At 43.1% G+C, this 15703-nt stretch overlaps 1 protein-coding gene across 4 annotated transcripts in view; it reads right to left on the bottom strand.

Annotated features, from left to right (window-relative positions):
- ATAD2B (ATPase family AAA domain containing 2B) overlaps positions 1-15703 on the bottom strand; it is a 78261-nt gene that overhangs the window by 59732 nt on the left and 2826 nt on the right. For 2 of the 4 annotated variants that reach the window (XM_075201367.1, XM_075201369.1), the window contains exons 2-7: positions 8137-8291; positions 5701-5750; positions 4293-4446; positions 2131-2266; positions 961-1081; positions 242-361 (exon numbers count right to left, since the gene is read on the bottom strand). In XM_075201367.1, the coding sequence (XP_075057468.1) occupies positions 242-361; positions 961-1081; positions 2131-2266; positions 4293-4446; positions 5701-5750; positions 8137-8291 (736 nt within the window). The remainder of the gene's footprint in view (positions 1-241; positions 362-960; positions 1082-2130; positions 2267-4292; positions 4447-5700; positions 5751-8136; positions 8292-15703) is intronic. The other 2 variants (XM_075201370.1, XM_075201371.1) reach the window with 1 other exon arrangement.

Raw genomic sequence — 15703 nt, 5'->3', positions numbered from 1 at the left:
TTATCTGGGAGGGCAGCTATGGGCCATCCACACATGATTCTACTTGAGAGAAGACACCACACTACACAATTATACATTTAAAGCATCTGCCACCACAACCAGTAGGTTAGATCACATTCGCAGATATATAGAGATATTGATAATGTTGCGACACCGTTATTAGCGGCTGCCATGTACCCTACATCATGCGGCAGCGTCCTCAAGCGTTTACATTTCACTAGGTACTTAATACATTACCTACCAATAGGGGGCGCTTGGTACCTCTCCACAGTTTTCCTTTGTCTTAAGTTATACGGCCGATCGTTTTCTTCTCCCTCTACTTCGGCTTCTTCATCCCCATCTTCACCTTCTTCCTGGGATTCTACAAGAGACAACGGAATGTTAATGTGCCCCTCAACGTTCCGCAAGAATCACAGGGCAGCAGTGCAGTCAGCCGGATTGTATATGAGCACTATCACACTCTACAGTATATCATAAACATAATCCTGCCCATGTGGAAGGAAAAGCAGGATGGATTCACAACGCTTCCACAAACAAACCTCGCACACTGCTCTGAGCCACACACATGTTCACATTTCTATGACGTGCCTGTTTTGCTGGACGGCCGCACAATTAGGAGACAGCGGCCATTACTAGCCTTGCGTCGTGTCCTTTGTCTCTCCTACAGCTTTGCGCAGCAGTGTTGCCCAGCTACAGTAAGTGCCAAGACCCAGTTGCCTTGGCCAACATGGTGGTGGTCCCGGAAACGGGATTACTACATAGATACTAGTATAGGGGAAGATGGAGAAGAAAAGCTCACCACCTATTATGCTGGAATGACACAAAGACCTTTTGGCATCCCCCTGTTGCCAACTACAGAACTCTGTTATAAGATATCTGGATCTGTAGATCAGCAACAAACTATATGCCAAAAAGCATCCCAACTGGGACATTAACACATGTATGGGATGTGAGAGTGACCTTCTGAAACCTCTTCCTCCTCTTCTCCTTCTGAGGACTCCTCATGCCGCGTTTTGATTGGATAGCTATTTCTTCTCAGGCTTTTCCTCCTCTTAACACGGGAATACATGTCCATGTTTTCCTACAAGACATGTGAACGGTGCATGCATTATGTAAGGTAAACGTGCTGAATTTCTGCATGCTTAAGGATAATTTGCTAAATATTTGTGAACAGAAAACATGGTTTCAATGAGCCAACTTCTTAGCCTAGGTGCCTAAAAGCATTACAAATCATGTATTTACAAGCATTAACGCTACTAGAAGCATGTAAACAGATAAGTGGATGGAACTACTGGTTCCCATGACTCCATATTCACTCAAAGCAGCGGTGAAACAGCGTCTTTTAGATGCCGTCTGTTCCATTTATTCAGGTTCACTACAAGTGAATGCATGCGGGTCAGTTAAGTGTCCTTCACTGCTCCCCACATCCAGACTGCAAGCGCTGGTAGACACTCAGCATGTCAAGCATGACTGTAATACATGGTTTACCAGCGGGGCTGTAAAAGTGCTTCTGGAAGGGATTCAAGTAGTTACAGTTACAGTTATTTGTTCATTTGGATGTGTCAGAGGGAAATATTGTACACATCATTCTGTTCTCTGTTTAACATGATTTTATATATCACAGCTATTTACTTGGCAAAGCTTTGCTCTCCGTGTGCGACGCCGATGAAGAAGCAGAGGAAGGTACACAGAATTCGGAGGAAGTAGATAACATTGTCCGTGTCCTCTCATCCTTCAAGGATAAGGTGAAGGGGGGTTATAATAACTAAAGAGATGCTGTAACCATTGGAAACCAGGCATTTCTACATTGTACTAGAAAAACCCAAGTTCAAATCTGAGCAGACTGAATGGCATACAGCAACTTCCTACAGAACTATGTGATCGCACACCTGTTATTCCTACTGAAATACATAGGCGCTCCTATTCTACGCTCTACCAGTTGGCCAATAAACAGCGTTACTAATCAAGTGCGGAAGGGGGGGGGGGGAGGTTAACCCTTGCTAGCCTGAATACGGAATGGTTTTTCATTAATATTTATGCGTCACAGTATCTCCTGTGAAACTGAGGACCCCGACATTTCTGTTACGTCTTCAAAGAACATTTATAATCAGTACTCTAGCAGGCCCTCACTTTTACGTCCAGTTGTTCTACTTGAAGACTCACAAATTCGGTGTCTGTCCACATACGGAGCCGCTCCACCTCTCTGGATTTGCTGCTCCGCCGTATGTTGATGTTGTCCATTTCCTGGAGCACAGCTTCAGCGGTGCTGGAAACAAAGAGTTAATGTCAGCAGGACTATTTCTCAGAAATAAAATAACAGGTACACAAAATGGGTTTATCACTGATACAAGGTTTAAACTGCATCAGACTCGTGAGATCACGGCTCTCCCTTCTCAGCTCGTGAGTGGTCAGCCACGACCATGCGCCATCTGACGCCACAACACTAGAGGGAGCCGTTACACCAAGGAATGGAGGAGACGATTGTGGAGTCAGATTGAGGATACTTGGTTGGGAAGTACTGACCACTGGGTATTTTATTCCCTCTAGAGCACCTGCTAAAGACCTTTAGCACCACAGATGTAAAGAACACATCGTAAAAAAGCAGATGTGCTGCGACTAGTACCCACACATTACAGTTCAGCCCAATTCTGAAGAACCGGATCTGTGAGCAATGCGGCAACAAACATGCAGGATGAAGCTGTATAAACACAAATAGCTCAGAAGTCAGGCATCCGAGTAAGCACTTCCAGGTCGTACAATGACCTCACTCACGTCTCAGTAAGGACCCACCTGATTTCCTCTTTTATGCCGGTTATCTCTTTCATAAAGGTAAATTTGGTTATAAAATTTGCTTAAATCACCTTTTGTGTGGACACTTTCTGTAAAGCACTGCATGTCTACTACGGCATTAAATACAAGTTCATACACCAGAAATCCTGCAGTGAAATGTAAAACGTACATAAGAAAGATGGTTACGCAGGAGATAATCTAAGCGGACAACACTGTGCGCCGCAGAGACTTGGATGAGAAAACCTTACACGTGATAGGAATATTCTCTTTCATGTTCTTGTCTGATTAGAACCAAAGTCTAGGTGAATTTTACAGGCTATTTTGTGTTAATCAATGTCCTCAACAAAGGAAGAAGAAAAGTAAGTTTCTCTTGGTATTCCCAGAGCTCCTTACACAGACAAGAGAAGAAAGAGCTTTGTAGGACGTGTGTGATGGAGACCTTGCCTACAGATCTGTCCTCTTTGAAGTCTACACTGTGTTACTAGTGGTGAGGTGCCCCAAGATACAGAATTCCCCCTTAACTTTGTACAAAGCTGGCAACACACATACAAATACCGTTACATTGTCGAAATCATTAATGTGTACGTGGCCCCAAAACAGACAGCATGTTCTGGGGTTGTCAGGTGACCAGTGCATGGCCAAAATGGAAACTGGTCTTAGTCCTGACCCTCAAGCTTAGCAGCAGGACTGGCCCAGATAGGGCTTAAAGGCCAATTGAACCATAATAATACTTCAAACAAACAGCCACACTCTCCCCAACTAGCAGAACTGCAGGGGGGGGGGGGGGGGTTCATTACACAGACCCTAACCATTCTGAATAACTTCACCCCAAACCTTGGAAAAGACAACCCAGGGGAACCGAGAATGGCTCTGTTTAATTGGCCGCGTTACTGTAAAAAGTAACGCAGCCTGCGCACTATTACCGTTATTACGGTAATAATGCAGTTACCGTTATTACGCTAATTTCAACACAGACTTTTTCAATCGGGTTAAATTTACCGTAATAACGGTAGTACATTTATCGCAGCTCTATTCTGAGGGTAACTGCATTCCCTCCAAAGAGCAATGCATGCACCCCTCTTGTCCGTGAGAAGCAGAAGTTGGGGGGTACTGGCAGGGGTGGGCTGTATTAAATTACATGGGTATTGGCGTAAAAGCTTACAGAAAACTCACTATCCCCTCCCCTGATATACAGAAGGTTACGGTATTCACTGACGCATTTATACAAAGGTTTAAGTGTCTTACTGAGAAGCTGTAGAGCTACATTAAGCTGCAGGAGAATTACATTCAGACATAACAGAGGGTAGTTGTGTGATCACAGCAGTAGATGGCAGTCATGTAAGCACTCTCCCGTCTACAAGAAAGAGAGGGCACTCACCTACAATTACATAGCTCTGACAATTACATAGCTGGCCAACGAGTGCTTGCCCACCCCTGAACATCAGAGGGTACAAGCACCTACCTGGTCATCAGCAACAGACCTCCGTCACATGGCCACTCACCTGTTCACAAGCTGATCAAACAGCAAGCTCTGGTTCAAGCTCTCAAATCGGTTACTCTTTGATCGGCAGCTTCTTCTGACTTCCCGACCACCATTGATGCAGGAGTGGTCACCCTTGCCTTCCTTCTCCGCGTGGCAGGGGTGGCTTCTAAGAGCTAATGTACAACATAAATGCCATTATTACACATTACTTCATTCACACCAGCTCTGCACTACGCCTGTTACATCCGATGTGTTCTTATTTACTGCTCACACGACAGTAGCTCCCTCGGAAATCTCTAGCTACATACAAGACTACTTTACAACTTGCCGATGGTTATATACTATGTAGATGTGTTACTATATAGTGTGACCAAACCTTAATACAACATAATGTGATCTACAGCGACATGCACCTCGCTATATGAGGTCAGTTCTCAGGAGAAGGGGGTCCGGCTTCTACCCTCTAGTACTGTTCCTATATAGACCTGACCCGGGCCGGATTTGTGATATAATACAGTAGAGTCTATAGAGGTTGTCAGGGGAGGCCATTAGAAGCCTTATATCTTACCCGCAGTCTCCCAATTGGGACATCCCTGTTCCAAAATGTTAAAATGCAAAGTGGAAACATTTAAGTGAATCATGTTCTCTAAAGCTTGCAGGGGGCACAGACTACAGAGCAGCATTAAGTCAAACACTCCTGAGGCACTCATGTAAGGACCGAGGCAATAACATGTTGGTAGTGGACAGTGTAGGCAGGGCCGGATTAACCAGAGGTCTAACTGGGCTGCAGCCCAGGGGCCTCGGGCATCCAGGGGGCCCTTGAAAGTGCTCAGCGGCGTTATTGATCGTGCAAGAGCGGGGGCGCCCCCGGCACGATCAATGCTGCTGAGCCTGTCCCTGTTGTCCTTCCCCGGCGCTCAGTAATCTCCTTACGGAGGAGATCTCGTGAGAGTAAGACAGTCTCAGGGTCACAGGGGGGCCTTACGGGGGAACGGAGGCCCCCTTAGCCCAGGTGCCGCCATTTCCCCCAGGTGTCTCTATTCCCTTAATCCAGCCCTGAGTGTAGGGAGACACTGCTAGGTGCCTCCCTTTAGCCTGTGACCCCCTATATGACTGAAAGAGGAAGATAAAATATTTGATAACCATTAAATCACTTTCAACCCAAATCTGTTCATACTTCTGTCATCCGCTGTAAATGTGGAAAGTGTGATTTTTTTATTTTTTATTGGCGGACTGAAAAGATTGTGTCGATGTCCTGATGTCAAGGCGGCTGTAAGCAGGGACCCCCGCACCCCAAGGTCACAACCTGATCTCAGGTATCTTCAATGTATGAGAAGTTCCAGAAACACATAACACACAATATAAATACACGGCACACATTCTTCTCTACCTTTTACTATAAATAAAATGTCAGTAGAAACACTCACATAAACCGCTGTGGCTGTTTGGTAAAGTAGCACCAGATTGAGACAATAACCTATAATAAAAGAAAAAAAACATATCAAAATAACAGACAGCCACCCACATCTACAATGCATTATATAGTGTTCTATACTTAGAGTACAGCGTACAAGCGTGAGATTACCTGAATGAGGAGAAATTCTAAAAATATTTTATTTACTTTTAAACTGCTTTTTAAATGTTAAATTTACCACCTGTCTTAATGGTTCTTTTCCCTGGGATCTGGAGGGAAATGTGATGGAATAGACAGACCTAATGTGCAGAGTGTTATGTTGGCACAAGATCATGTGTAGTCCCAGTGCCATTATGTATATAGCTGGGACTTACAAACTATATTACTCCGGTGACCAGAAGTGGCGTAATGACAATGGCGGCCAGGCCCAAGATTACACCGTGCTGCAGCATGCTCTGCACATCCGGTCCTCCTGGCTGAGTGTGGCACACATGGCTGTACTCTTTTTATGAACGCTGGACCACAGGTAAGTATACTTTGCGGTGGAGTATACCTATCTAACAGTTATTTTTCAGTTTCAGCTTTATCCATTATCATCATCATCATCATCATTTATTTGTTGGGCGCCACAAGGTATCCGCAGCTTTGCACACAGTACTAACAGTAGACTATACAGGGTGATATAGTACAGAACAATAAACACAAAGTACCAATACTTCAGAAACTCCAGGAAGACATATGGAGCAAAGACGGAGCGGAAGAACAGGTGTGGAGACAGGAGGGGAGAGAGGCCCTGCTCATACGAGCTTACATCCTAAGGGAGGGTGAACAAAATCAGGAACAAAAGGGAGCCAGTGAAGCAAGGGGGAGAGAAAGGATGGGCCAGGTGAGAGAGGGGAGAACGAGCAGACTAGATGAGGGGTTAAGTGGATGGTTGGCAGGCTTTGAGGAACAGGTGAGTTTTAAGTGTCCGTTTGAAGGAGCACAGATTGGGAGAGAGACGGATGTGGCGAGGGAGGTCATTCCAGTGCAGGGGGGCAGCTCGGGAGAAGTCTTGGATTCTGGATTGGGAAGAGGAGGAGAGGCAACGGGAGTGTGAATGGTGAGGAGGTTAGAGATATAAGGGGCAGTAGACTGGGAGAGAGCTTTGTAAGTGGTGGTGAGGAGTTTGAAAAGGATCCTGTAGGGGAAGGGGAGCCAGTGTAAGGCATGGTAGAGAGGGGAGGCAGAGGAGGAGCGGCGTGAGAGAAAGAGGAGTCTAGCAGCCGCATGGAGTACAGCCGCATCCATTTAAATATAAGTCCAAACTCTGTCACTCAGCAGGCTGCCATGTTGGGAGGGAGATACTTCCATAACACGGCACTCACAGAATACAGACAGCTTGGCAGAAACGCAAAGCCAGTGATGTCACAGTAGCTCAAATAACTGCAATCAACTTTTTACCTATAAAATCCCATTAAGACACTGTCCTAAATATGTGGTAGGGGTTTCAGCTGTCTAACGGCATGGGAGGGATATATTTTAGCGTTTAGCAGATGCAATGGAATATCACATTATCACTGAAAATATATTTTAGCAATATGGAACCTATTTAAACTTTTTATTTAGTTGTTCTTTAAGACTATTTCCAACACTAACTGCAAGTAATTACAATACAGTGAGGAGGTACGATGCTCTCCTACAGCTAAACAAATCTAATATTCATATCATTTACACTTGAGGGTACGATAATCCTATATCACAGTGCCAATACTCCTAACAATGTATCAAACATTTCACCAGTACAATATGGATAACATAACATTAATGTGTTTTTGTAATAGTCACTTCCACACACGTTTACAAGTTTTACATCTAAATTACCATACATTTTTTAATATTTTCAGTGCTTCTATTTATTCTAACACAGGCAGTCCAAACGGATTAGTAATTTTCAACCAAATTGGCCCAAAATGATAGAGTCACCTTGAAACATCCATCCTAAATCTGATCTGCTGTCATCACATCTCTTACAATACACCCCTTGCAGTACAGTCATTCAGCCCAACCCTCTGCATGGCTGGGACTTTATTTTTCCCAAGGGGAGAGCCTAAAACAAATAATAGGCAATGCATGCTGGCTCAAGTAGCTACAGCCAATTTACAAACATTCACTTTTCAGTCCGGAAACTCGGAGGTGACTGAAGATTTTCCTCCACTAGACTTCCCTTTCCCCTATGGACAGCCAGTGTCCAGCTAGTGAAGCCTGTACTTGCTTTACCAGCTTCAAATTATATTTCTAAGTTTACTGCAAAATGATTTTTACCATCATGGACTATGCATTCCCTATAAGTTACCATCTTTACAGCTCTCTCTGCACAGGACCAGTGTGCAGGAATAAATCTATGACTGACAATGTCAACACGTTCAGTCACTGGCAATATGGCAACTCACACACGCCAGACGTTTACCTGGATCTCCTAGTGGCCATACTCCATCCCTCTCGCTGCTTGGTGGCACGAGGCTTTGGGCTCTCATTATGAACAGGCTCAGCGTGATTACAGGCGCGTTTAGCTGGAGGAGATAGGTGGCTCTCACTCAGGCTGGCATCACTGCTGGCATCTTTCTGCAAAAACACAAATACATTACGTTAAAGCTTCTTCTTTACCCGTCAATTACACAAAGAGGAGGCAGCCAATCAATTCACTAGGACATCATGGAGGCATGATGCAAAGTGGAATGTCACTAGATCCTGCTTCTGCCCACTATAAAGAAAAAAAAAACAATAATGAGCAAGTAAAGCCACTATTTGACAATAACACATAACAAACGCTGTGTTATTATTGAGCTGAATGATACACATGGTCTTGTACTCTTTCCATCCACTGCAGAAGGTTGTCATGTTATGAGGGCGGAGCTTCTGTAACAGGCAGGTGGTGACTGACCACTTTGCAATCTTGCTTTATAGAAATGCACAGTGTGAATTGGCTGAATCATGCAATCATTCTCAGCTTTTTTATCTATCCTAAAGAAGTTGCAGCTATCTGTTATGGAGTGGGGAGCTAATGCTTTACTTTATAAACAGAGCCACAGAGGAATGTCAAGTTACCACTGAACAATGTATATTTCCTTCATCGCTCATATCTGGGGTTTACTGGTTCTTTGGGGCATATTCAATTGTTTGAATATCCCGCCGCGTTAAAACTATTACTGTTATAATGGTAATAGTAAGCTGGATTTCAGCTCGTGGCTCAGGGAGCAGCGAGCTGAAATCCAGCGAGAAAACTACCGTAATAACGGTAATAGTGCGTGGAGCGCGAAATTTTCGGCGTTTCCGCCAACAATTGAATATGCCCCTTTAAATCTAAAATCCATACAATCCATAGATAATCCTCTGCTTTGTCACTAAAGCTGGGTACACACTATAGAAATTTCAACCAACTTTTTATGCCGAGCGATTTTACACGCGACCGATGGTCCGATCGCTCGGTCCATGGACTGCATACACACTAGCCTTGTTTAGGACGATAAAGGGAAGAGCGGACGTCCCTTTAGCGACTTTTTACAGCCATGTTGTCATGAGCAATGACTGTAATTTCGTACTCACTGTTGTGGATCGGTCGGAAGTTTATACACACTACACAGTGGTAACGAGATTGGACCGAAAATGTTAAACGGTACGACCAACCATATGAGGCGACAATCGTCCATTTGGGCAGACTTTCGACCATCGTGTCACTGCACACACTGACCCGACTTTTGAACGAACGGTCGTATGTCGGCTGATTTAGCCGATTATTGGATGAAAACTGTAGTGTGTACCAAGCTTAAGTAATGCAACACAATAGAAGGTCACAAGTTGAATGTAGACATTTACAGCTTTAAATCGCTATTTATATTCGATACTAAATAGTCATCACAAATAAGAGACACTCAAACATATTTTAATCAATCTATGTGAAAATAGAACTCTGTGAAACATGATGGACATTAAAGTGGTATACAGACAATTACTGCTTGTCAAATAGATTCCTAACAACATAAATGATGATTCCCTATAATATTTAGCAAGCAAATATAAGAAAAAAATCCATGTGGCCACAATAACAATAAAAAAAACACAATAGTCTCCAAATTCAAAGAGATTTCAGCCTATTTTTCATGTTAAATTATTCATCCATGTGCTGAACCAAACAGTAGACACTAAAGCAGGAAGACTTCGTATCAGTGATGTCCAAGAAACAATCAGCGACTCAATAGACAATAGCTTAAAAGTGTCTAAAATGTGTACATAACACCAAACATATTACAAAGAGTGTGTCTGTGTCCTGTTTAGTTTTTATGTCCATTTTTCAGGCAAAACTCAAAGGGCCCTAGAAATAAGATCAATGTAATAAAGTATGTACAAGCTACAAGGGATGAAAATTAATTAGCTGCTTACAAGCCAATGAAACACGAGGCTTCCACTTCATAGTAGCAACCAGACAACGCCAAGCCACCGTTTCCTGTTGGGTAATCAGAGATACAATCATGCTGATCTCTCACGAGTTACATCTACACATCAAGGCAATAAGGCTCTGCCTGGACACATCTATCAGCACCAGTCTTTAATGTGGGGCGCGATAGGTTCCCTCCTGGAAAGTGGTGTGTAGCATTGTCCTATTATCCAGTTATAGACCCTGCATGTTCTGAGAGAATATATTATACAGCACAATATATTGTGCAGTCAAAGGGAGCACGGATTTAATAGGAGGCTTACTATGCAAAGAAGGTAAGGTCTCCTTATAGAGGATTCTATCACACATCATAACAATAGAGGAGATACCAGCATTATCAGCCAGTCAGAAAGCCCGAGTTTAAAGGGGTTGTCTTTCTGATCGAGTACATGGCAGCCAATCTGTGACCCTAGTTCAACAGCAAAGGGCTGTCAGGACCAGTCTAAAAAAATGTATAGGTGATAACATGGGGCGCTACGCTGTCATATTGTGTTATTCACATGTTTTGGGGATTTGTTTTTGCATTCAGTTGATCACCAGATCTAGATTACCGATAAACCTAGATATAACCTATTGGATTACCCTTGTCGCCCCTCCTATGTTTTTTTCAATAAAACTTGCATCATCTGTTTCTGTTTACAGATTTTGTTTTACATTACATTGCTTTCTTCATATTACTGTAACAATTATTTGCACTGTTGATGATGCACTCAATAAACAGTATAAAATAATATAATTTTTTAAGTCTCATGTAAACTAATTTTTATGAAAAACTAAACCAAATAAATGACATTTTATGCAAAAAGCAACAACATCCGAACCTTCCACTCTGCAGCTCTGTTAAAGAATATAAGTGGGAGTACTATAGGGTATGTTACCAATAAGCACACAAAGTTCTGTGGCTCTCCAGCAATTGTGGAGCTGCAGAGCCTAGCAAAGAGATTAGGGCATGCTGGGAGATCTAGTGCCACAACTGCTGGAGACCGATTAGTAAATCCTGATCAACCTACTACCGTCACAACACGGCCTAATGACAAAGCGCTTTATGCCTGGGGCTGCAGTTCAGTGGATGAGGCTTGACTAACATTCAGCCAATCAGAAGCATTAAATGCACATAGTAGTTATGTAGACTGGTGAGGGAACACTGCGGTGTCACACACAACTTTATATAAAACAAACTGCAGACATTCATGTACTTATAAGGCTTAGTGTGTGCTGGAAAATTCCATAAGTAATTACACATCAATATCAATAGTAGTAAAACACACTTCTGTTAGGTGAATGTGAGGGCCAGCCGATTGCTGAAAGGGTCTTTCCATCTCCTCACTGATTGTGTAGGAGACAGAAAGCAGCACATCCTTCCTTTTGTTTCACTTCAACTTACTTGAGCGTGTGACAGATCAACAAATAAGCTGGACTAACCAAGGAGAGAAAAATACCCACATGAGCAATGCATAGAGTGAATTATATACTAAATAAATGATAACTAGAATCTGATTGGAGATGTTGCCTATAGCAACCACTTTTTCAAACCTGCAGCTTGATAAATTCCCCCCTTTTGTCTAGCAAAACTATGGAAGACTTCTTTCTAGAACTGCTGATGTTGCACTGACAGATGGTGTTGTCACTGGAGGACAATGAATGAGATTCATTAAGCCAAAGTATTTTTAATTTTTCAAATAAATGAAAAACAATTGTCACCTTTGGCTGCCTCCTCCCTACAGTTACTGGCCCAGTGACTTGGCGCTCCCTGATAGAACAGTCAGTTCAGGGCAGATTTCGGTCACTTACATAGTCGCAGATATGGGACCACTGGTCCCTTTAGGTTACCTGTAACTCAACCTGACAACCCGACGTGGGTCTATCACCCATATACACTTTGCTCTGCACAGAGAAGTGAAGGACACATCATCGTGTCTATGCCACAGGGAAAATGAAAGAAGCTGCTCCTTGTCGGATAAAGAAAAATGATCTTAGCTCAAACACAACTTTCCTTCACTAGCAGGTCAATAAAAATAACTACAAACCCCTAACCTGGGGACACAGGACGACTGCAAAGTTTCACTTCAGTGTCCGTCACGTGATGAGTTTGTGCCAATCAGGAGTTATTACTACACAAAGTGTGGTTATTGTTGAAATGAGATTAAAACCAGCCTCTCACCTCCAGCTAATCCTAGTCAAGTATCTCCCCCTATAGGTCAATATAAAGCTCTCCCTGACAAGTCTTCATTCAAAAGAATGGAGCATCTGACAGAATAATAGTCAAGGTACAAAAGTTGAACTAGCAAGTGAGCGACCACCCTCTTATACTATTACCCCCACCCCTGTCTCTTCTCTTCCCCCATAGTTACACATAGAAAGACACCAATCTGAGCATAAATCACTTTTACCTAAAAATAAAGGACATTTCATTGTCTCATCAAATTCAATAGGCTATTAGTGCAGATTACACTGCTGACAGCGATATCTTCAGCACGTCTCACCTTAACATTGTCTTTATTGTATAAAATATAAAGATATTAGGAAGAACGATAGAAAAACAGTGCAAGACTGGCAGAGCCTTATGCCCTCCAGCTGCGATAACCCAGCAGCCTGGGACAGTTGCATGGAGAGTAGCAAAAATAAAGTAGTTTTTGGTCTTTCCAACACTAAGTAAACACAACAAAGTATCTTACTAGATTTGGCACTTTTGTTTTTCTCTTCAACTACAGTGAAAACAAAATGTCTTCGGAACAAAGTTAGTTCTCCAGCAAGGTTTCCCCACAAAATCCCAAATCCCAAAAAAGTCCTGCCCCTGGGGGTGCCGAGAGGGGGACATAGGCCACTGTGGAGCACCGCCACCTGTGGGGATACATTTGATAATTAAAACAAAGCTATTCTGCCATTTGCAAGGAGCAGTTACTGAGACACCATGTGTGTATACACAGAGACTACATACACAATGCAACATGAAACTGCCACAGACCTTAAATGAACTTGTAGACTAAAGTCCATGAACACACAGTTCCTGCTAGAATCGTGAACTTTCCAAGGCGAGCTGCTTTATTTTGTATACATGTGTTTAATGATTTATGGTCCTGCGCACATTGGCCAAATCCCAGGACTTTAAAGATAACAGCAGATCATAAACAATAACCCCCCCCCCTTGGTTCGGGCATGTGGTCTATTCATAGTAAACCTGTTCAATTGTGATCCTCCACAGAGATACTACTTCAGTCTACTTATATCTACCTTTACTATGACAGCTTTCCCCCCTCCCCCACGCTTGCTAGTGGTACTGACTATTTTGTGTTGAGACAAATAAAGCTACAAAAAAATAACTTTAATCAGCTAAACAGAGCAGCAAACAGAAAAAGGTTAAAGCGGTCATTTTTATTTAGGGACTTAACATGGAACCATCTATACATTTATACTCAAGAAACCAGATGTTTCAGTTAGGACTATGACAAGCCTGGCCAACCTGTGGCTCTCCAGGTGTTGTGGAACTACAAGTCCCAGCATACTCTGCTAGCTATCAGCTGGCTATCCACTAACAAAGCATGCTGAGACTTGTAGTTTCACAAGAACAGGAGCGCTGCAGGTTGGCCAGGACTGAACTATGAAGTTAGGACCCTGTGTGTTTGACCATGCAAGTTGAGAAAGATAAGAGAGAAAGCTGAACAGGTGCAGTTCATCTGCATAACTAGAATATCAACATTTCAACGGCCAGAAGTGTAACATTAACAGGGTGCAGAGGAGTTTGTGTGGCAATAAGAGAAGTGTAAGTAACAGCACTGACTGTGCACTTCTCCTAAGGGGAAACTAGACATATAACCCATACCATATACATGGGTCACAGAGGTCCTTATACAAAGAGTGGAGGATTTCCTGAATTATATTAGAGGTAGAGGCCATACCAGCCACATGAGCCGTAGCATTGTAGGACAGATGGCAGCCAACTCCAAAATCAATAATACAGCTTTCCAGTTTGGGAACACTTGGCAGCCCCAGCTCTCAGATAAGGACATAAACACTGTGGTCATTTTAGAGAAGAAGAAATGTCAACTTTATGGGAAAACATACACCCGTGGATAAATTGCTTGAGAATAGGGTGTATTTCTTTTTCTCTGCAATCCACCACTACATGGATTTAAAGATTTCATACTGACTATCTAGCTAGCCCCTGAATACACGTTAATAAAAGTATCTCACACATCTAAATAGGAATCTAAAACCTGTAAAATCTTCACTAGTTGTAGTTACAAACAGACCTCTGGGATAAGATATTTGTATATAAAAAGCTAAAACAACATGTTGGACACAGACAAGGACAGCACTGGGATAGAACAAGGGTGGTAAAGATTTGCATGTGTCTTTATAGATATTCTGCCAATCGTCTATGTATCTGTGAAGACTGCTGACAGTACTAAATAGCACAGCCCACTGTCCACACTCCGATAACTACTTTGTGTAGGAATCTCAAGGGCTGGAGTCATAAACACACACAAAGTTCAACCTTCTTTGGACTAGAGCTGGACTGATACCAATATCACCTAGGAACTAAACCAATGTTAAAATGAAATGTAAAAGTGAACAGGCGGAGCAGAGAAGGTGAAAAAGGCACAAGCCGATCTTTCCTTTATTAGCAGAAAAGCAAAGCTTTAGATCACAGCAAATCATCAGAATCTAGAAGTCACATGAAATAGCTTGGTAGCACAGTGGTTAGCATTGTTGCCTCACAGCACCGAGGGTTCGATTCCAACAAGGGTCCTATCTGTCTGGAGTTGCTGCACGAGTTCCCTCCCGGTAGGTTGGTTGGCTTTAGACAAAAATTAACCCACGTGTGTATGTGTGGAAGAGAGCAGATTGTAAGCGCCACCGAGTTAGAGACAGATGTGAATGATTTAATGTTCGCTGCAAAGTGAGGCAGAATACGTGGGCACTATATAAATAACTGTTAATAATAAGTGTTAGTAATTATAACTTATCCAATAACCACCTGACCTAGGCTCACTTAGCTGTATAAAATCTGAGGAATAAGGAACAATCACAGCTGAAATGGCTGCTGCTAGACTCTGCTCACCAGCTGGCCCTGTGTTTACATTTGAGGCAGATAGTTATGTGCTGCCCCCAGATGAACTTGCTCGGCGTGCCTGCGCTGACATCAGCATGAAACACAACCAGACCTCAGAGGCGCGCACACACCAACTGCAGCTACCTAACCTTATTTTGTCAATCCGGCTATAGTCTTTTTCTTTCAGCTGGAGCTGGAATGCATTGTCAAGTCATTAATCGCAGACTTTACACATGTATGCGCTGCGGTCACGAGTTCAATTCCCGACAACGGGCTTATCTGTGTGGAGTGTGTACGTCCTCCCTGTGTTTGCGTGGGTTTCTGCCGGGTGCTCCAGTTTCCTCCCACACTCCAAAAACATACTGGTAGTTTAATTGGCTGCTGACTATTCTCCTTTGTGTGTGTGTGTGTGTGTGTGTGTGTGTGTGTCTTTCGTTGTGGTAGGGAATGTAGAGTGAGTGTGTGTGTGTGTGTGTGTGTGTGTGTGTG

Source organism: Mixophyes fleayi, chromosome 3 (genome assembly GCF_038048845.1).
Source record: "Mixophyes fleayi isolate aMixFle1 chromosome 3, aMixFle1.hap1, whole genome shotgun sequence".
In the NCBI taxonomy this organism is placed as follows: Eukaryota; Metazoa; Chordata; class Amphibia; order Anura; family Limnodynastidae; genus Mixophyes; species Mixophyes fleayi.
Note: the sequence above shows the minus strand (reverse complement) of the source record. Positions and strands in the feature narration are given on the sequence as shown.